Source organism: Trichoplusia ni, chromosome 22 (genome assembly GCF_003590095.1).
Source record: "Trichoplusia ni isolate ovarian cell line Hi5 chromosome 22, tn1, whole genome shotgun sequence".
NCBI classification, from domain to species: Eukaryota; Metazoa; Arthropoda; class Insecta; order Lepidoptera; family Noctuidae; genus Trichoplusia; species Trichoplusia ni.
In genome coordinates, this window is record NC_039499.1 from 275896 (window position 1) to 291802 (window position 15907).

Genomic DNA, 15907 nt, shown 5'->3' on the forward strand with positions numbered 1-15907 from the left:
AAGTAGTGAACGATTTGCCTGTTTCCTGTAGTTCATATTTGTACATTTTGTGGATTTATTTACTTGTTAAAAATGAATTAAAATGTGTTTGTTGTTTTCATAGAAGTTGATACTATAAGAACACAAAAGTGAGTATTGTTTCTACGTTTAAACCTAAAGAACATATCTTTTTGTCTTGACTTTTATGTTAAGTAAACTTTAGCGGAGTGGTCAGCCCACGGGCGACCTAATTATATATTTTGTCATAATCTTTTACATGGTGTATAGTGCATAATTTACATTTCGTTTGATATGTAAATATATTATTTTTTAGATAAAAAGAATTAATTCATTTTAAGCGCTGCTGGATTGTGGCATTTAACAATCCCAGGTGCACTATTGTAACTCAAAGTATTTTTGATTGTTCCAGTAATACCTATTTCAATTATTTTTCTTATCCATACATTTCACACTTTTATGCATTCCATTAGTAATTTAAAATACAAACAATGATAATTTCAATATATTTTTGAATCGAACTAATCATTAGTGCCCAGTGAAGTTTAGATTATAATTTGGAAATAAAAAATATTTCTTTCGTTCTATATGTGTAGGAAGATAATCTAGAAAAACAACTTGAAATGTTGTTGCTGAAATGTTGAAACTGTGTTGAATAATTTACACGATTTCTATGTCTATGTGTTCCCAACCACGGATATTTAGTTAATATCCATGGGCACCATGCTTACAACTTCTTATAGTAATATAATTTTATCCAATTTGTTTTTATCAATTCATTACTTTAATCTTGTTAAGAATGATTGCAGCATCATTCCCATTGTTATTATCCAAGAGTAAAGGTATGCCTAATGATGAACGACCTGTTTTCATGTTTGCTCAAATATTTCGCATAAACATATTACCTTATCCATAATTCAGTGTCTTCAATTTGTGATAGTCCAAAAATCTTTTATTCAAGTAAATCACAATTATTTGAATCTATCAGCATTTTAATACAATCATGTTCTTTGACAATGCTGAGACTAAATTATGAAAAAACAAAGCATGCATTGGTATCCTTAAGTCCACCTGTTCAAAAAGGATTTATACAACTGCTTGTAGCTGTCAGACAGTTTATTAAATAATAACAACTCTTTGTTATAACAGCTATTCTGTCAGAGGATAACAATTTGAAATTGATCTTGGCGTTCTACCTTTACAACACAAAATATATTTATAATCTATTTACTACTATTTATAAGGTAAAAATAGTAAAAAGTATGAGAAACTATACACATGCATAGAGAAATATAATGCTGCATGAATTACATAATTTCCTTCATGTAAAATAAAGCACTGCGTTACTGCATGATGATCATTGGACTGACCATGATAATATATGACTTTTCTGTAACAAGAATAATATAAAACAATCATCTCATAAAGCATAAAGTTGTTTGTCTGCACATAGCTTTACTATAATTCATTGTCTATGTCATGTTCAGTTATCACCTAAACTACGTTAAATAAATTGGTATTTCAGTATTCCATAAATCCTTTTTTGTTAAAGGCGACTCGAACTTTAAAAGCTCCCCTCATTAGTAGGAATTCTCTGCTGTACTTGGTTTACATGTCGTGGGGTTTGGTGCGGCGCCACCGCGCCCGCCAAAGTAAGCGGGAACGGTCGTTGACCCGTCTGGTACACCCCTTAACCGTTATCGTCGATATAAGGAAACCCGCTGAAGGTTGCGCGTGCTCTCCTGCTCGGTTACTTATTCTTGTTAGATACCAATCAGTTTCCGTGTACGCACTTCAATCGATAACAGTAAACATCTGGATAAATCTTAATTACTAAGCGCTATTTTAACGACGTAAAATGTATGATAAAGCTGCAGCTGAATCTTTATGTAGAAGGCTGAAAGAATATATTACAAACAGAAAGATTCCGTGCCATAGAAACACAATGCATTGTTATTGCTCCGCCCCTAATAGGAATCACTGTCATAGCAAATCAGCGATAAGATTTGAATTTTCTTATGGTCATCAAATATGACTGTTTAATAATGCGAAAGAATGCTAACGATATCACAACTTGAATCATCGGTTCGTCGGTTTGAGTTCATGACGTAATATTCGACCTACAGAAACACCGGTTTGTGTCAAGTTAAAAGTAGAGGTCGTCATATGTTTCTTATCGTGATAGACTTCGTAATCTGTTACTTAGGTTTATTATAGTATGCTAAGGAATAAGATAGCAAGGCTTGTGTACGACCACCGCTCAGGAAACATGTTTTATTTAAACTATGTATGTCCTAACTTGGATGAGGATGAAGACTTACGAGAAACAAAGGTACTTTTTGATTCGAACTCCAGACAATGTGTAAATAGGAGTGTCCCTATCGAAATCGATAAAACTAATTAAACGTGCATTGAGAGTTCATTGAATGGCGAATGTTTATTCCTAAGTCCCAATTTACGACTGTGTTGACAGTCACCGCCGATCGCTCATGTACTCAAGGACTCTTTTTACAACTCTCTATTTCGGGCTTGTATTTTGTGCTCATCAATGCAATAGAGATGAAAATGAAGTAGCCGAATGACACTAGCCCCGAACCCACATTTAAGTAGAAATAGTTTTAATAGGACGAACACGTAAACAATTACATTTTGCATTTTAATATTGTCCTTTAACCTAATTACTCAAGGCTGCACTCGGGGTCGTCATTGAGGCTTCTAGTTATTATATTATTGTTTTGATATGATTCGTAAGTATTGAGTATTGGTTCCGAGAAGAAACTGTGACGGCACTCGCTGTATCACCCGCTGACGAAGTTATTTTCTGTACAATTAGTCACGCGTGTATCCGGCGCGGGCGCACGTCGCTCTGTTACACATACAATATTACAATTCATATAATCGAAAATAACAATATAATTAGTTGAAATTACCAAAACAATTACCGCTGCAGGATTATAATTGCAGGATATTTTGTTAATAGTGACTGATGACTGACGTGTTTACATAGTAAAGTGAAGTGTGTACGTACATTGGAAAACCTGTTTTAAGAGTGAAAATTACTTAGTTACTAAATGTAGTTTTTAAAGATATGTTATTAAAAGGTTAACTGTGATAGTGCATTATCAGTGTATACAATCAGTGTTTTTAAGTAAGTAATACCTAAGAAAGTTGGAACGTGTCACTGTGACTCTTATTCCATTATATTTAACATGCTAATGTTTTTAATGTCTTCTCAAATTGAATTAATAAAAAAGTGCTGACTTATTTAATTACATAAAATATTTGTAAAATACCTACACTGTTTAAAGAAAGTTTCTAACGCGTCTCCAAAAAGTTTAAATTACATAAAACCTTATCATCAAATTGTATGCATTCCAAAAATATGCCTGCTCAGTATCGACAGGGGAATCTGTACTATTATTTACACTATCCCAGACCATCGCTAACAATGGTATGCAGGCTTTGACATATCTCGATAACTCATTTCTCTAACTCCAACTCTAAATAGAGAGATAACAATGATAAGCATACTTATGGCACCTCCAGCTCTTTATCCTTGAGTAAACGTGCTAAACAAACAACTTTATTTAGCCATCAAAATATCCGTTTCAAAAGACGAACTGCTATCAAAATATCCCTATTTTTATTAAGGTTTCATCAAACTCTGATAGAAAACTTGATACAGCGTAGTAACCATTGTAATTCGGTTAAAATCATGCCATGTGATAGACGAGGCGGACTGGATACGACGAGTGCGTGGGCTGCGCCCTTTCTCACCAGTTGCGGCCGCCCACAGGTGACCATAATATGTCCCAATCAGACGTTTACTCAACGCTATTTACTACCTGAGCGACTCGATGACGGCGCCGACAACATCATTCATTGAATGCGCTCGGGAATTCTCATTGCTGCATTGATATCTTTTCGTCACGATTTATAATAAAAGCTATGATGTCGATTTCATACTCAGTCTGTCCTTTCAGATGGAGTATACATCCTTGTTTATTTATAGGTCTTATTATAGAAAATTGATTCTTAAAATAAAGCGTAACTTATGGTGATCACTCAGACGACGTTATTGGTTGTCGACGGGAGCCCTAACTGCACTTACGTAAAGGCTTATTTTGAACAGATGGCACGCCTGACTTTTCAAAAACAATATAAGTATAAATGATTCATCTGATGTTTAAGTTCTTGTTAACATAATAGGGATTTCTTTGAAGTACAACTTTATTAAAGGTATAAAAGAACGGAATTCTAGGATTTAGGTCACCGTAGGGTTAGACCCTCGTAGGCGTTCCTTTCCAGAAAGAGGCAAATCAATACGATACCGCCAAGCCAGCAATGTGTCGAAGTACATGTGTTTCATAAGTAAAAGTATAATTATTTTGTTTTGTGAACTTTACTGTTATAACTTACGCTGGCAGTTTATGTAACATCGGCGATATAACAGTTAAGTGAAACAGCATTACATGTTTCGCAACTTTAATCACCTAGTCTGGGCCATGAAAATTGAAAACAGGACAACGTCGTTAAACGTACCGACACAAAAATTTGCTAACAAGTCGTTCATTGCCATTTATTTCCTTGTTGCAGAATTTGATCTGAAAACGAATCTGTAGTTTATATTAAACAAAATGTACACACATCGATCGAGTCTATTACGACTGTGTGTGTGGGTGAGCCTGTTGGCGTTATGTTGGGGCCAGCGGGCTGAGCAGCTCCTCGCACAGAACCCTTGCTCGAGCAAGACGACGTGCAGCGACTGCATCAGGACGGCAAGCTGTGCGTGGTGCTTCGCTTCCGACTTCAATGGCCCGCGATGCTTCAACCCAGCTATGGAGCGGGGAGGCACAGCGGGCTGTGATGAAGCCTACATCTTTAACCCCGACAACCAGCGATCTGTGGACCCTAGATATAATATGGAGCTGAGTAGAGGTATAAACCGTTATCTAAACTATTTCCTTAAAAAAAAATACGCATTTTTTTGTGTGTGTGATGATAGTTTTGACGACGTTAATTTATTATTTTCAGCGAAATCTCGCATGGGAATGGCCAGTGGTTCGTTTGAAGAATCTATGAGTGCTAAGGGAAGCAGCTTCTCGGCCTCAGGCGCTGGTTCAGCTGCAGCCGGTGCCGCCGCAGGCGAAAGCTTAGTACAAATGAAACCACAGAGAGTCTCACTTAACCTAAGAATGAGTAAGTATTCTTGTAATCGTTTTAAGGCACAAAGCATTTGATTGTAACTTTGCGTTATGTCTTTAATTGAAGAAAAAAGAAAGACTTAAAGCAGTCTGGTTTTACGATTGCGTTAACTGCGAAATCAGACCTCCATGAGTCGTCCGGTCCAATGTTAGTCACGGCAACTAATATTCCAGCGTGCCGTTTCACTCTGCAGCCAATTTGTGCAGTCTTCTCAGTTTCTTCACTTTAAAACTTTTATTATTATGCGCGTGAATAAATGAAATATTCATTACTATAACTTGTTTACGTTCAATGTTATGTTGGATTAATATTCCTCATATCTTTGATTTACATCCGGACAGATGAAGTTATTTATGTTCCATTTATCTATCAATATATAACACAACAATGGTTTCTGTAAATAGCTAAAGTATTTTACCGTATGTATGTACCTAATAAACTATAAAAAGGTGTATTTTACGCCATGAAATGGTTCTAAAATTGAGAATCTATAACTTATTTTTTAATTTCTCTTTGCAGATCAAATGCAGAAGCTGACGTTTGCTTACTCCCGTGCTCAGGACTATCCCGTTGACTTGTACTATCTTATGGACCTCAGTAGATCTATGAAGAACGATAAAGAGAAGCTCAGTACATTAGGAAGTTTGCTCTCAGACACCATGAAGAACATGACTTCTAACTTCTGGATCGGTTTCGGTTCATTCGTGGACAAATTAGTCATGCCTTATGTTTCGACTGTTCCCAAAAAGTAAGCAGTGTAACCTCATAATAATAATTATTGAGAAAATTTGCGTTTTTAATTGGTGTACTTAATTGAGTTTGTTGTTTTTAGTTTGATTTCGCCCTGTGATGGCTGTGCAGCGCCTTATGGATACCAGAACCAAATGTCACTCAGCAATGATACGAATTTCTTTGTGGTAAGTCTGACTATAGCATGCTAAAAAGATTATAACACGTACTGAATTCCGTTTACCAATACACAACATTTAACCCAAGTATCGCGTATTTAGAACTTGATTTTTCTATTAAATCAAATCAAATAATCATTTATTTCTTTAACAAAGTAAACTTAATAGAATTGTGATTGAGTGTTGAGAGACTCCTATGTGAGTTATTTTTTATTCTTTTGTTATCGTACAGAAAGCGGTAGCCAACGCCGACGTGTCCGGTAACTTGGATGCTCCCGAAGGAGGTTTCGACGCCATCATGCAAGCAGTTGTGTGCAAGCAGCAGATAGGCTGGCGCGACCAGGCTAGGAGACTTCTGGTGTTCTCGACTGACGCAGGATTCCATTATGCCGGAGATGGAAAGGTAACATTATATTACAACGAACTGATATATTTAAAACATTAAAAGGTAACTTCGCATGTTCCCAATAGTTTCTTAAAATATATTAGAGATATAAGCTATTTCCTGGCTAGTATGACATTTAAACATATCAATAATTAATTAAAGATGGCTATTAAGGATATTATAATAAACGCAAACCTTTACAAGTAACTAAAAAATGTTAATTTATTTACGTAACATAATGGCAAAACATTTTTTTTTACTTTATTTACTTACTTTCAGCTCGGTGGTATCGTGCAACCGAACGACGGAGAATGTCACATGAAAGGCAACACCTACACACACTCGACTCTGCAGGATTACCCTAGCATTTCACAGATTAATCATAAGGTATGTCTGGTTTTCCTTAAAGTTATATGTTTTAGTATGATTCATAAATACGTCAGCTGTGTTATTACTCCATAATACTAAGAACGAAATTAGTAATTAAAACTGTTTTTACAAGTTACCACAATTCATAGCTACCTAATCTGAGTTTACCAAATATTGATCAGTTGAAGATCAGTTAGAAGTTGAATATATTACTAAACGCGTCAAGAGAGCATGTTTTGAAAATCTTTTATTCGTAGTCTTGAACACTTTAATCAATAACTTCCAGCCATTCCAATTTTTTTATGTATGTTTCCTGCATGGCTCAAGTTTAATTGGCTAAACTCAACAATAACTATAATTTTCGTACTTTGGTGACAGGTGAAGAAACATGCTATAAACGTGATATTCGCCGTGACGGCTGAACAGATCAGTGTGTACGAACAGCTGAGCAAACACATCGAGGGCTCCAGCACTGGAGTACTCAGCAATGACTCTGACAACATCGTAGATTTGGTACGAGAACAATACAACGTGAGTATCACTTTTGCTTAGTATAAATGTATAATTTTAGTTCTAAGAGTCAGTTATCCTTAACGACGTAAAACATAGAACGATGTTGTAACATATTAAATGCTTGGATAACCGAGTGGCACAACACTACACATTGCGGACTTAGCGTCGAAGGGAATCCATTAGAAAAGATGGGCTCAATTCCCCACTTATGAAATAGGTACATAGATTCAAACCTTTGATAAAAACTCACGTTGTACGTTGTGAAATTAAAAAACAACTACAGATGCGGCAGACAATTGTCGTAAATCTGATAGTAAATCTTCAAATATAACTTTACGGATCCCAAAATTCGTAATGTTCATAGTTGAATCTAGTAAGCAATGAATTCATTGAGACTGCATGGCTAGTTTTAATGAGCTTATGACGCACGATTCGAGTACAATCAATGGTCTGTTGACTAAGATCGACAATTCATCACGATATTGCATAGAGTACCTATTGTTTTGATGATGGCATTGAGTTACCTGTTATTGTAAACAAATATACACCTAAAACATCGACAAATAGTAAACAATCGTATATTTATAAATTAATTATGAAGATTTTCGGCGGTTTTGATATTTGTTTTGTTTTGATAATAAGCTGCGGATAATCGGCTTCCGTGAGTTTTATTGTCGATAAAAATATTCATGTTGCATGATTATTTGCAGAAAATTACGTCAGCTGTGGAAATGAAAGATTCATCGAGTGACGCCGTGCAAATAGTGTATTACTCATCTTGTTTGAGTGGCAAGGAACTCATCCAGACTAACAAATGCGACGGATTGAAGGTATTGCATTGTTTTCTATAACATATTCTTTATTATGTTAAAAAACAAATACCATTAAAACGCTTTGAATGAAACTAGGCTTTATGTCAAAACAATAAGGTTGATTTTGACTCACTAATATCAGAAAAATTACCTACGTTTCTATTTACTTGTAGGTTGGAGATGTTGTTGAATTCACAGCTGAGATCACCCTCAAGGAATGCCCCAAGGACCGCAGCAAGTGGAGGCAGACCTTTGACATCTCCCCCGTCGGTATCTCTGACAGTCTGGTCGTTGACCTCGAGATGGTCTGTGACTGTCCCTGCGAGCAGCCTGGACATCATGTAAGTTGTTTGGCTTGTACTATAAGTGAAAGACTTCTTCTAATCTTAAAGATCTTTTAATCTTTTGTTTCTTTTATTTCAGTTTTCATATTTCTCCCTCCGTAGCTCAAAAATAATTTCATTTAAAAATCTATTAAGTATGTGCGATGGCATGTTTTTCAAAGGAACAACCAAGTGGTCAACGAAATTAGTCAATGGCCTTGTAAAATTAATTGAAATAAGAATCAATATTTTGCATATATTTATTTACGATATACTTATGACTTCTTTGAATACATTTAAACTCTTAATTTTTGCCATTTCGCGAAGTTTTTGTGTCGATGTCACTTCTACTCCATCTGTTTAACATGAAATGACGGCTTTTGAAACCTATTGAAATATCTGAACGGCGCTATGAACCTAACATTGTTGCAGGCCTACAACGACAGCCCGCTGGTGTGCAGCGGCGAGGGCGTGTCGGCGTGCGGCGTGTGCGTGTGCGCGCCGGGCCGCTTCGGCAAGAGCTGCGAGTGCTCGGCGCACGGCGGCGTGTCGGCCGAGCAGGAGCGCGGCTGTCGCCCCACCAACGCCAGCTCCGGCCCGCTCTGCTCCAACCGCGGGACCTGCATCTGCGGCGTCTGCGAGTGCAACAAGATGGACGACCCGCTCAAGGTACGCACACTACCGCTGCTTCACGAGCTGCGGCGGCGTGGCACACGATCTCATCTGCCTAGCGTTATCTCAATTAAATTGGGGTTGAAATTCACTCTTAACCAGATACACTGCACCTATGTACTAGTGTGTTACTAGAAAGTGTCTGCCTTCTTTCTGAACCATAGGCAATACGACGACCTAGCTTCTGAAGACCAGGTAAAAATGTCTGTCAAAAATGGATATATACAGGTGGGACTGGGTTCGCCGAAACACGAATGCACTCGTTATAACTTAGGTGATCACCATGGACAATCAGTGCGACTACGCAAACGTTATTCACTGTCATGTCATCACATGCAACAAATCAAGACTGTTTAATATGGAACTAGACACCATCGAAAATGTACAAAGAAACACGAATAACAACTCTTTTGTCAAAAAGGTGATCTCCGGTCCATTCTGCGAGTGTGACAACTTCACGTGCGACATGAACAAGGGTCTGCTGTGTTCGGGCCCCGACCATGGCGAGTGTGTGTGCGGCAAGTGTAGCTGCACTGCCGACTACACCGGCCCCGCCTGCCAGTGCCTCAAGGATCAGACGCCTTGCCGATCACCTGGTATGAACCGCTTTATTATCTATATTTTTGGTAGTGTCATTCAGACCAATTTTTGTTTTATCTAACTGTTTACAGTACATGTCTCAGAAAATTCGAGATTTTATTTTATTTTACGCTGTAAACATGGAATTAAAATTCGCAATCTTTGTTGCAGAAAACAATGAAATCTGCAGTGGAAATGGACAATGTGTGTGTGGTCAATGTATGTGTAATTCAGACGATGACCGCCACTACTCTGGTAAATACTGTGAGAAATGTCCCGTAAGTATACAGAAATATTATAAAATTGATAACATCGGTTGGCTGGTGGTTAAATTTGCTAAAATTTGAGAATATACAATACTCTCCCAGCATAGTCAATCCAACGTGACATCTCGTCACTAATTACGCGTAAAAACTTTCGTTCAGTGTTCGATCGAGTGGGTGAAAATGACTATTTTTTTTTGTATTTGTTCCTCATAAACAAAACGACGTTTTTAAGTATTCTTTATAATTATACGCATATTCTACAGACATGCCCTGGCCGCTGCGGCGAGTTCAAGGACTGTGTTCTATGCGAGGTGCACAAGCGCGGCCCGAAGTACAACGCGGACACGGACACTTGTGGCGACTGTGCCCTATTCCCTATCGTCGAAGAAGGCAAAATTGAAGGTACGGTATAATATGTCCAGATTGTTCTCGTTTACAGGGCTTATTCTGTGAAATTTTCATGGCAAAACGGTTTATTTTACCGTGAAAACACATAATATTGTAAAATAAGCTTAGGTGCATATGAAACTGATCGATAAATGCCGAAAGTTGGGCCTCTTAAACAAAAATTATTGCCAATTATTGCCATTGTGTCTGCTGCTGTACTACCAGAACTGCAATAATGTCACTTGAGAGTTAGCGATAGGCATCTAGTTTAGGAGAACGTTGGTTTCAGGTAAGGTGCAGATAAGGTATAAAGAACGTCAGTTTAATTGCATTGAACCTTTGCTTTAGATTTTCTGGTCGGTTTATACAAGTTCAGATTATATATTATGTAGTTACTGATGATGTCCTTTGTTACAGCTAACGAATCTCGAAACGAACATCTGTGCAGTTTCTACGACGACGAAGACTGTTTGTACGTGTATGTGTACTCTTATAACGAGAACCAGCAGCTCGTGATCAGGGCGCAGAAGGAACGCGAGTGTCCTAAGAAGGTACGCCATTATTAACATACAATTACATTATATCTATGAATGCGTATATTTTTTGCTCTGATATCGGATCAGATTTCAATCGAAACTTCATAATATGTGTTCATTAATACTGATACGATATCATGAAGAGAGAGAAGCTTGTGTTTTTATTAATCCAATTTTTCTTATCTTTTTCTGTACGACCCTTCTATTCCGTTGACATTCAATGCTAAAGTCAAAGCAGTTAACGATTAAACGCGACGACCTCCGTGGTCGAGTGGCGTACGCACCGGTTTCAAGGTGTCGCTAGCTCTGAGGTCCTGGGTTCGATCCCCGGTCGGGTCAATGTAAAAATTCATATTTCTATATTGTCTCGGGCCTTGGTGTTTGTGGTAGCTTCGTTGTATCTGAATTCCATAACACAAGTGCCTTCGCAACTTACTTTGGGTTCAGAACAATGTATGTGATGTTGTCCGCATTTATTATTTATTATTACGCTAAATAAATGTTACGCTTACCAATTCGTCAACTCGTAGAACGTATGGAAAACACATTCTAAAATACACTTGCCTACATAACATTATACCCAAAATCGAATATTAGTTACATAAAGATTTTATTTCTAGGTACCAATCCTGGGCATTGTGCTCGGTGTGATCGCAGCTATCGTGCTCGTCGGTCTCGCTCTGCTCATGCTGTGGAAGATGGCGACAACCATCCATGATCGCAGGGAGTTCGCGCGCTTCGAAAAGGAGCGCATGATGGCCAAATGGGACACGGTAAGCATATATTTCATTAGATTTAACTTCGAGACACAGGATCTTTGTGTTACTTGTATTCATATATAAGCCCTTGTTCCTGACAAGCTGTTCGATTCAACTCATCTTTCTTTTGTCAATAGATATGATTGGTTTACTAATTAATTACACTCCACTAGGAAGGTACTTCAATAAAGGTACACCTATTCTTACGTGGGTCTACTTATCTAAAAACCTACATTAAAAGGTTTACCAATTTGTTTACCTTTTTTAAGTACCTTGCCAAATTATATTTGGCTGGCTACAACTTATAGCACTAGACTTCAAGTTTATAAAACAAATAACTATTTAGATTTATTTACTTTTAGATTTACAAGACTTGGACAATTTCATAAATCACTTGAAAAGTTAAAGTAATCGTTAAAAAACACATTATTCTAACTAAAACATAAATGAAGATATGTTTTTAACCGGCCTACTAGAGTGGAAGCAAAGAAGTGGGCTTATAATCCTTTTTACTCAAAATCTAAGTGTTTTTATTTCATCATTAACTTTTTTGTTTCTTTAGGGCGAGAATCCGATTTACAAACAAGCGACGTCTACCTTCAAAAACCCTACGTACGCCGGAAAATAATCCTCTAGTGTATAACAGTCAAACAAACAACAACATACATGTACAACTATTATGCCGCATTTATATGATGAACAAGTCGACAGTATTTCAAGAAAATTCACGGTTTATAGAATTTTTATAAAAGAAGTTTTAGAAAGCAATAAAAATTGTTTATAGAGCTGCCTTAATAATGTGCCTTTCCATAGATCTTATAAAATTTTAATCGTGTATCGAGATACCCGAAACGCTAAAAGATGTATTATGAACTTCGTAGCAATACTAAATGATATTTTATAAAAAAAGCAAACAGTCTGTATTTATGCCTTCCTTATTTTATATTAAATTTTACAATATTATCAGGTCTGTGTAATCTCAGGATGTATATTGTACGCTTTTTGTACTTACGTGTGAATGTTGTATGTACTTATGTGTTTGTGTGGTAGTTACAGTCGAACGTGCTGTGTGCTATAGACCTAGATGCTTCTCATACGATACGTATAAGACCATGCTGCGTTCGATAGGTTGTAGAATAAAGCTTTATAATGTTTTAAAATAATCGGTAATGATCTTAATACACAACTGACATCGGTATTTGTTAACACAAGGCGGGTTTAATTAATCTGACAGAAGTACGACATGTAATTATTTTATATTATGCAATCCAAGCCTGCCTTTAGTCAAATTAACGTCAAAATTTATAAGTGTACATTAATAATAACTTGTTAATTTTTATTTTATTTGTAACATACGAATTGTAACTCACAGGGGTCGAATATCGAGTCACACAATGTAAAACTGTGCGTCACTGTAGTAGATTGTTTGGTATGTTCCAATGAGTAATTATAGTCACTGCCATAAATAGAATTTACAGTGTAATGTAGCAAGTGAGTTGTCATATAAGCTGCCCTTTAGTGAGCACAGTTCAATCATACACTGTAGTGGAGTATATGATAAACGTATAGTCCTAAAACCTATTTTATGTCATGTGATCTCACGTATTTCGGAAATATATTCCCCGTTCAGATCTGAGTGCTTATATCGTAATAATTTACGATATATCGTCGAATCATCTCAAGGATCCGCTGTAAACCTAATAATCGTAATAAAATATAAAGTACATGTTGTACAGAATCTTTGAGGAGTAATCTCTGTAGATCCCAAGACGACGTTACTACTGCTTCTCTTGTTCGTTCGTGCCTTGTTATAACATGAATAATAACTAGTGCCATTACTAATATTATAGTGAGTAAAAGAAAATTATTATTTATTTCAAATATAAAAGTTGATATGTAGAAACGTAATGTAATTAATTATAAGTATAAATAAGATAAGAATGAGTTTTGTTTTGACGTCATATTTTTTATTATTGCTCTGGTTTTATTGACATGAACGTGAAGGGTTTGTAATTGTATGTGTCTTTGTAAACAAGAAAGTTATTTTTTATATAACCAGCGATATTGGTTCGTTATAATTATTTTCAACATAAAGCCGCTGATGCTAATATAGTCAATTCTAAGAAAATACGATGGGAGCAAGAAATTTATGGAAGCGGAAAACGTATTTATTTGATACCGTAACTTGGAATGAACTCTCAATGTAATTATGTTTTTTTACGATTTACATTTGAACACCTTGTTTTATTAAATTTCTATCTTAAAAGTTTATTTTTCGATTGTACATATTTAGTTTATTAAATCCAGTATCTTATTACAAGCAATTGTGGCTTCTAATAGTAGTTAATAAATATTAACACAAGTACTTCTTTTATTTGATATCCTATAATTTTCTACCCTTTTGATATCCCCACGCACATATTCTGGATGGCTGGTTGGCTGGTCTAGTTCGTAATTCCCCATTGCGAACGGACTTACACGGCCAATTATTTTACCCGATTACGAAATGTTGCTGAATCATGTAGTTCTGCAAACTAGAACAATTTACACACATCACGAATAGACCGACAATACGATATTTTGAAGAAATATTGCTAGGTGATTTTTGGTTGTATTTATTATTGCTTCGTGGAATTACGAAACTGCTTGTAAGTCTAATGCTCAACATTATCTAACCTTAATTACATTTAACAAAGTTCAATTTTTTTTAATGTACAGGCTAGTCGATTTTCCAATTTTCATTGCGGTGAACGAACCCCTTTTTGCGGGTTAGGAACCCGGAACATGTCCCATGATGTGTTATGAGGTGAAATGTAGCTATCAATACTTCCTTATTAGTTCGTCACCAAACGATTTTATCTTCCTATTCAAACTTATTCCTAGTAAAAGAACAAAGGGCCATATTTACCTAAATCGTTTATTATTAGAAACCCTAATGATCGTTGAATCTGATATCCTATAAGTTGACTAACTGAGAACCAATATTAGTTCCGTACAAATATTTCTTCCAACATTATTTACCTCCCTTATCTTCACATTACAAGTAAATCAATACGATGTATCCAATACACACTCGTTTTCATTATTATGACTTGGTTGATAGGTACTTTCATTTATTTTATGTGGAAATCATAAAAGAAAAACATTCCTACGCAGCTACGGTAGGAGATCTCTCGCAGTAACTTACCTAATTGGCTTGTTTACGTCATTGCTCTTGTTTTTTTGCTTTTATCTTATTTGTTTATTGTTAAGTACCTAATTAGTGAAATTATAACTTTGTTGGTGAATGCTTAACCTAATTAATGATATTGTTATTTTGGTCGGCTTAATATAATATAGTCCGTCCGATCACCAGGAATAACTTTGTTAGGTATTTACTTATTTATTAATATTTTCTGTCTGAACCGTCTGACGCAAAGGCTTTTACCTTTTAGGGTTCGGTAAGTAAGGGGTAAAAACATTACCCTCTTACTGAGACTGCGCTGTCTATCCAAATGTCCGACCCCAGGCATCACCAGTACCCCAATTCTGCTATTTACAATGGCCAATGAATGATTAGAAATTGGATTAAATTGGCACTATTCGTATTATTCTAAGCAATTTTCCAACACAATATCTACGTATACCAAATATTATAGAATTGTCGTATGTGTCGTAGGTTTCGCAAACGTTCAGATAACATGTCAAGGACACTCAGTCTCAGGAAAGTATTGTGGATCACACAAATGCTTTTCCTACGCCGGAACCGAATCTGCGACACGTCGCCGTGGCTTTGATGTAGTGTAAATTTGATGGGAGATGGGAGGCTAGTTTTTGTTGTCAATTTGTTTTTTTTTTGGCCATTTAAACATCAGTGTGATTGAAAAGTTTCAGTTGAAAATATATATAAGTAGGTAACTAGCAAAGTAAATATGTAGTCAGACTACTTAAATATAGAAAATAAAACAAGTCTCCTAAAATAGGTGTCCAGTATAATTTGATAGAAATGATATCTTAGGGTGAAACTCTTCCTTCCGGGAGACAGGAAATAAAAAACACCGATTCGATTAAGGTCAATAAACGTCGTGACCAAATCTCCGGAGGAGATAGCTGGGCGTGACGTTATTTCGTAAGTAACAATGGGTTCATCGGATACCACTCCGAATAACTTTACACCTTGCCTAAGCTGACAGTAAATCCAAAGCTTAAAAGTCAAAG

The 15907-nt window shown here is 36.3% G+C and overlaps 1 protein-coding gene across 2 annotated transcripts; it reads left to right on the plus strand.

The window, feature by feature from the left end:
• Positions 1-4: 4 nt before the first annotated feature.
• Positions 5-14072, plus strand: LOC113504609 (integrin beta-PS). 2 transcript variants are annotated; one of them, XM_026887002.1, is made up of 17 exons: positions 5-128; positions 4594-4935; positions 5032-5196; positions 5722-5950; positions 6035-6119; positions 6343-6513; positions 6775-6882; positions 7243-7395; positions 8088-8207; positions 8363-8530; positions 8945-9181; positions 9606-9780; positions 9935-10041; positions 10293-10431; positions 10834-10967; positions 11573-11725; positions 12273-14072. In XM_026887002.1, exons 2-17 carry the CDS (start codon positions 4635-4637, stop codon positions 12336-12338), a joined length of 2511 nt encoding a protein of 836 aa, XP_026742803.1. In that variant the 5' UTR covers positions 5-128; positions 4594-4634; the 3' UTR covers positions 12339-14072. The 2 variants fall into 2 exon arrangements, with proteins under 2 accessions (XP_026742803.1, XP_026742804.1); XM_026887003.1 differs by lacking the exon at positions 5-128 and adding an exon at positions 2827-3145.
• The last annotated feature ends 1835 nt before the right edge of the window (positions 14073-15907 follow it).

Excerpts from the sequence above, each read along its gene's own strand:
- LOC113504609 (XM_026887002.1), top strand. The coding sequence starts at position 4,635 with ATGTACACACATCGATCGAGTCTATTACGACTGTGTGTGTGGGTGAGC. Across the intron at positions 5,951-6,034 it reads GTTTCGACTGTTCCCAAAAA|TTTGATTTCGCCCTGTGATG; the intron begins GTAAGCAGTGTA and ends TGTTGTTTTTAG. Across the intron at positions 6,120-6,342 it reads ATGATACGAATTTCTTTGTG|AAAGCGGTAGCCAACGCCGA; the intron begins GTAAGTCTGACT and ends GTTATCGTACAG.